Here is a 7149-nt window from a genome sequence, read left to right on the forward strand (position 1 = left end):
CACACACACACACACACACACACACACACACACACTTCCCTCACACACACTTTAGACCACTTACACAAACAGACACATGCACATCTTCGTCACCTCGGCCTGCAATCTTAGCAACAACATGGTCTCATTTGTAAACAAATTTTATGAGAAGAGAAAACAGCATAACTGGCTTTGCAAATGATGAGGTTTAATGCATTAAATTGCCCACTATGGCTGAAGCACGTTTGCACCATCTAACCTTGCAGTCTGGCTTTGTGCTCTACATGTAGTTTTGCAAGTTTGTGATTCAGTTAGTTTGACAGGTGACGGAGCTTGGGTAGTGGCACCCTGCAAGTTGTAGCACTTTAATCTGTTGGGAGCTTGTTAAAGGGGATTGTACTTATTTAAAAATTAATGTTATTACTGGGATCCGTAAAAGTCAACACCACTCTTTCAATAAGCCATAAACTGGAGACCTAAACCTTGACTGTGTCGCTCTTACTGACTGGAGTGTATTTACACACATATAATCAGCTATCTAGTCTGTGTGGGGGCACAGACAAAAGCATGAATTATAAAAATGGGCGGCACTCTCTAATTATGATTTGGTGCTTTTCAAGAATTCACGCATTTCTGTCACGTTATACTCTCCTGACTAGCAAGCAGATATTCTTGAAGCAGCTTAATGATCATATGAAATAATGTAGGCTTAGGTAGATAGTTTTTGGTCCAGTGTCTAATAGGTCCCCATGTGGCTATGATACTTAAGTCTTAACATATTTATTTGGCACAGTTTGTACTGTTTTCAGACCTCTTTAAAATGAGCAACTCCCAGTGTACTGTAGCAGTGGTAGCTGGAAGTTTATTTATTCAGTTTGCAGCATATTATAACTAGATTTTGTGGCTACAGAAAATTGGTTCATAAACACAGTTTTAGCTGTATACGGTTCCTGTATTTTTTTTGGAATTAAGAGAATAAACTATTGGCTGTCATAAGCACATTTGTCAGAAAGTTGTGTTTCACCCTGCACTGACATTCTTCTCTCTAAGGTATTAAGTCTTTTTTCATTGTGTTTGAGTCAAGTTCAATCACCTGTCAATCTCATACAGGTCCTTCATCTCACAAGAATCATTTTGTTCCTCTTGTGGAAATCTTTTTCTTTAAAGATTATTTGGGCTTTTCCACCCTCAATGGATAGGACAGTTTGGTGAGAAAGGGGAGGAAGACATGCAGGAAATTGTCACAGGTTGGATTCAAACCCTGGACCTCTGCGTCGAAGCATAAACCTCTATGTTTATGTGCACCTGCTCTATCCACTGATCCAACCTGGCCACATGTGGAAGTCACTTTAAAGGAGATGTAATACTCAAACTGAAGACAAAGAACATATGTCCTGATTCATATTAGGCTGTAGACCTAAATGGCAGAGAATACACATACGCAGAATACACATACGCTGCATGGTTAATTCCTTAAAGATGTTTGTGTTAGGTGGAATAAAGGGGGATTTTGTTATTCAGGTGGATAAATGCATCGCAAAATTACTACTGCCTCAACGCTGATCTTATTTGATAACTCCTCAGGTAAAGAAGAAGATCCTCGAGGAGGAGATTCACTGTCCACCTGAGGCCTCTGTGCTGCTGGCCTCCTACGCCGTCCATGCCAAGGTTAGTGCTCTTTTTGGAACTGAAGATCTTATTCTCAGTTATTTTCCAGCAAGATCAGTACCCACATACATTCATCTTCTTCATCATCTTCTTTAAAGTTTATTTATCTTTACTTAACAATTTGCATGACAACTTCTTCTCCTCCTTGACCAAATATCTTTTTAAATTATTTGTCTGATGTGGTGCTAACAGCTGTGGATAATTTAGTAACTGCGGCAATGGTTTTAAAGAAAAGCAGTGTAGACCCAGCAATTTTTGGTCAGGTTTTCATGTCCATGGCTCTATAGTGGCACAGAGAAGCTACTATAGAGAATACTGAGACATCAGAATAAACCTTATTCAGGATCTAAGCATCACATCATCATTCAAATTGGTTAAGTTCAAATGAGTTGGTAGTGATGGAGGGAATGTTACGTCTGTAACCGTCCTCGCCTGGTTTACCCTTCTTACATCTTGGGTTGTGATTTCATTGTGGCTGTAAATGACTATACAGTATATTTAAAAAGTCTCTAGTAACCTGTAGTGCCTTATATGTTATTCATTTGGTAGACAATACTTTAATTTGTTTTTTCATCATCTGAAAAAAGTATACTGCACCTCTTTCTCTCTTATGAAGTCAGAGAGACTGCAAGTATATTGACTATTGTGATCTCATCTGGTTTTCCAAAAAAAGACACACATCTGTGTTAATTGATCCAGAACTCTGCTGTATGAGAATAAGAAATAGAGAAGCACACATTACACCTACATTGCCTTCACCTTTTTCTAAATTCTTGGGAGTGCTACAGGGCCTTGAATAAAATGCTTTTAATGTAAAGCCCAGGACACCAGGTGCTCTGGAAGTAGCCTTTTAGTAACTAAAATGCAGAACAATCCACTTTGCTAAAGCAGCGCATACTTGTTGGCACAGCCTTCCAGTAGATCTGCAGGTAGCAGAAAATCTTGAATAAATCAAATCGCCACAATCATGTTTAGTTCAAGTGACAATACAGTAGCTACTTCAGACGCAGCCAAATAATAGAGAGTGTTCACTTTGATGCCTCAGGATTACATCTACATTGCATTCTTGCTACTGATGAAGTTATGATCTCCTTTGGCTGTGACAAACATTGTACAGCCAATGGAAGTACAGTGGTGTGAAAAAGTGTTTGCCCCCTTCCTCATTTCCTGTTCCTTTGCATGTTTGTCACACTTAAGTGTTTTGGAACATCGAACCAATTTAAACAATAGTCAAGGACACACAAGTAAACACAAAATGCAATTTGTAAATGAAGGTTTTTTATTTTAAGGTGAAAAAAAATCCAAACCATCATGCCCTGTATGAAAAAGTGATTGCCCCCCTTGTTAAAACATACTATAACTGTGGTTGTCCACACCTGATTTCAATTTCTCTAGCCACACCCAGGCCTGATTATTGCCACACCTGTTCACATCAAGGCATCACTTAAATGGAGCTGCTTGACACAGTAAGGTCCACCAGAAGATCCTCAAAAGCTACCATCATGCCGAGACCCAAAGAATTCAGGAACAATTGAGAAAGAAAGTAATTGAGATCTATCAGTCTGGAAAGGGTTATAAAGCCTTTCCAAAGCTTTGGGAATCCAGCGAACCACAGTGAGAGCCTTTCCACAAATGGAAGATATGGAACAGTGGTGAACCTTCCCAGGAGTGGCCGGCCGCCCAAAATTACCCCAAGCGCAGCGCGCGACTCATCCAAGAGGTCACAAAACCCACACCAACGTTGGAGAATCCCGACCATCTGTTCGTGTACTCAAGCTGAAACGAACTTGGGTTCTGCAGCAGGACAATGATCCTAAACACACCAGCAATCCACCACCGAATGGCTGAAGAAAAACAAAATAAAGACTTTGGAGTGGCCTAGCCAGAGTCCTGACCTGAATCCTATTGAGATTGTTGTGGTTAGACTTAAAAGGCCGTTCATGCTCGAAAACCCTCTAATGTACTGAATTAGGACAATTGCAAGATGAGTGGGCCAAAATTCCTCCAGGACGCTGTAAGCCTCATTGCACTTATCGCAAACGCTTGGTTGCAGTGGTTGCTGCTAAGTAGGCTGCACGATTATGGCCAAAATGATAATCGCATTATTTTGATCAAAATTTTGATCGCGATTATTCTCACGATTATTTGTTGATTTTAACCAAAACAAATTTTATTGTCACATAGGCTATTTATAACTGCAAGAGGAGTGTGATGGACGCTACTCCAAGAGAGACGGCTGATCATTATGAACGGGTCCAGCACGGGCGAACGGCGGATACACACGTCTTGTGTATTAAACGTCTGTATCTTCACTCGCTGCATTTTTATGAACTATGATATTCTGGCCATGGGTCACATCTCTGGTCCTCCAGGCTTCGGTACAGCAGCTCCGTCTCCCACTTGTTACTCTACCAACTGAAGTTAGCTGCATTCAAAAACTTCTTCTGTGTTCTTCGCCGTAGCGGCCGCGATAACAGTTACCCCAAAACACTGGTACAAATCAGGTTTGCCCCCTCATACTTAACATATACAGCTGTGTTAATAAAAATTAAACTGTAACATATATCAGAAGGTGGACCGGCGGCCGCTGTGTGGCGGAGTGCGGAGAGTAAGAGGAGAGAGTAGACGAGAGAGCGTAGAAGATCCAACACGGCACGGCTTTACAGACGAAATGGGTCATGCAACGCAAATTAAACCATATCCATATAAACAGCATTGCAGCGGATGCAGGACATTAGCACCGTTGCGTCCTAGAAGAGCTAACAGCTAACAGACGCTACTAGCTAACAGCTAACAACCTAACCTAGCACCGACTACACTGGTCACTGCTGTTGTCTGAAAAACAACAAATGGACAAAGTGTTGCGTTTACTGGTAAACTGGTAAACCTTGAGACTGACGTATTACCGACTGCTATCTTTTGAGTTTTCCTCACGCTACTCTGTCCTCTGTGACTGTCTACACTAGAAACTTAGCTGCACGGGGTGCAGTGAACTACTCTGACTGGCTCATGAGCAGACGGCTTTATGGAGCGGGAGATTGGCTTTGCAAAAAACCCAGAGCGTTCTATGAAATGACGCTTTATAAAAAAATAATCGCTCGATCACGCAAATTTGATCGTGGGAAGTCCAAATCGTGATCTCGATTAAAATTCGATTAATTGTGCAGCCCTACTGCTAAGGGTGGCCCAACCAGTTATTAGGTTTAGGGGGCAATCACTTTTTCACACAGGGCCATGAGGGTTTGGATTTTTTTCCACCTTTAATAATAAACATCTTCATTTACAAATTGCATTTTGTGTTTACTTGTGTTGTCCTTGACTATTGTTTAAATTGGTTGGATGTTCCGACACTTAAGTGTGACAAACATGCAAAAGAACAGCAAATGAGGAAGGGGGCAAACACTTTTTCACACCACTGTAGAGATGAGGATAAGCACCTCCAAGTTGAAGAACGTGGTATTCTTCTGGAAAATTGTGAATCCCTCCCATTGGGATTGGAGCAAGTGGCTGACCCATTCTTCAAAAATAAGAGTGAGATGGTAAATGAGATCGAAAAACAGAATGTTGCAACATCTGCACCTGATGCATTGCACCAAACTGTTTTGGTAAATTCATCAATCAATATCCTTATACTTATAGTCATGAACTCTGTAGAACTGGGTAGTCATTCTGGGCTTACACAGGGTGCAGAACTCACATCTTTAAGTATCTTGAGTAGAATAACTGGCTCCTTTCTAGGGAATACAAGTTGTATTCCAGGCATTTGATCACAATGACCCCCTGGGTGAATGCTCATACAAAAGGTTAAGATTGGCCTGCAGGTGTATAAACCACTTTCTTATAGCTGAAAACCAATGTATATGGATAGTTCGTAGTGTTGTTGATGAATTCAGGTCCCAATTCTTGACATTTTAGAGCAAATAATTTTATTGTGTTAAAATATGCATAGTTGCTTGCAAATGGTTGAAACCTGGCTACTGCAATTGAATTTTTCTTTTGGCTGATCTGTTGCTGGGTGACATTTATGGTGCTGGCTTTCTTTACCAGACAACCAATCCCCCTTCCCCCATCCTTAAAAACCAACGTCTCCTGACAAAACAGCAAACCTCTGGTGCTAAACAATGAAGCTGAAGTGCAAAAGATTGCCTTTCATTGAGTGGCCACTTGAGGCTGGCTCTAAAAGGGAGTCAATCCCCACAGACTACCATGTCACAAATGCCCAACTTTACAGCAGAATTAAATGTATTTTTAAACAAGACCAGGGGAGAAGAGCCAAAACTGTAGGCTTCATTTGGCCCACCTCAACTCTGTTCACGCTCCACTTCTTTGCCCATTTTTGGTTTAGCCAACGTCAGGCACTGCTAAGTTGGCGACTGCTTTATTTTGGCTCTTTATAAGTGACATCCCAGAGACTATGTACGTACTTTATTTTTTTTACAGTCTATGCTTTTCTTGACTCTGGAGCTCCTAAGGTCCCAGAGGGGTGAGTGGGTGGGGCTAAGCCCCTTCCCAACACTGCCTATATTGATACTTTCCAGGGTAGAGGCACCTTAGCTAAAACTGTGGGGTTTAGTTACACTTGAAGCATTAAGCATACTTTATGAGCATTATAAACGGCATTATCCTCTATGATCACTGTATAAAATGTCTAATTGATTTATTGGTTGAGGATCAAACAGCAAGTTACCTGAAGTCTATGGAAATCAGTTCACAGGAAAAAGCTCCCTTACAGTAATAAACCTCCAGCGATCTCAGCGGTTTTGGTTGAAGGATCCCATCTCTCTGAAATCGTCAAGAAAAAGACAGGGAGAGTGAGGTGAAACTTTTTGACAGGCGGACAGGGTCTAGGGAGACTGGAGCTCCACCTCAAAGGTTTGGCCAAAAGCCCTCAGAGACTTGCCTTTCCCATGCCAATTTAACAGGCCTCGGTTACACGAAACTGTGTGGATAGAGAAAAATCAGCAAAGCTAATTTTGAGCTTGGGACTCTCTGCTGTCAACACTTCAGTCTGGAAACAGCAAAAAATATGTGGTCACAATCTGTTTTCATTTAATCAGCAATCCACTTTGATCAGAGACAATGTGAGTAAATTGGCGTTTTAAAGGGGAGACAGGTACTTGTTTAGCAGTGCAGCTGCTGAGAAGTTTTTTGGCAGGGTTTCCCTTCTCTTTTTCTCATCATGTGTTGTTTTTTGCACCATCAATGTGTAGCCCATGATATTGTCTATATCACACAGTAAGTAAGTAATTGTGAATTATATCTTTGTTCAGGCATGCACAGTCACGCACAAAGTGTGTATGTGTGTGTGCGCAATCATTTTCCAGGCGGAGCAAGAAGTGGCATATAATTCATAACAAACGCAGTAGGAAGCCAGAAAAAATGCCATTACCTTGTATAACTTACAGAGTGGGCATGAATATAGTGGATAATAAGAGTAAGGAATACTAACAAAACAAAATTCCCAAGAGGGCGAGAAAAGCCCTTTGATAATGTGTAAAATGT

General features: G+C 41.2%; 1 protein-coding gene across 1 annotated transcript in view; it reads left to right on the forward strand.

The window, feature by feature from the left end:
- The window catches only part of nf2a (NF2, moesin-ezrin-radixin like (MERLIN) tumor suppressor a), a 29737-nt gene that overhangs the window by 3701 nt on the left and 18887 nt on the right, over window positions 1-7149 (forward strand). The window contains exon 4 of the mRNA XM_032516897.1: window positions 1564-1647. Within this exon, the coding sequence (XP_032372788.1) occupies window positions 1564-1647 (84 nt within the window). The remainder of the gene's footprint in view (window positions 1-1563; window positions 1648-7149) is intronic.

Source organism: Etheostoma spectabile, chromosome 5 (assembly GCF_008692095.1).
Source record: "Etheostoma spectabile isolate EspeVRDwgs_2016 chromosome 5, UIUC_Espe_1.0, whole genome shotgun sequence".
NCBI classification, from domain to species: Eukaryota; Metazoa; Chordata; class Actinopteri; order Perciformes; family Percidae; genus Etheostoma; species Etheostoma spectabile.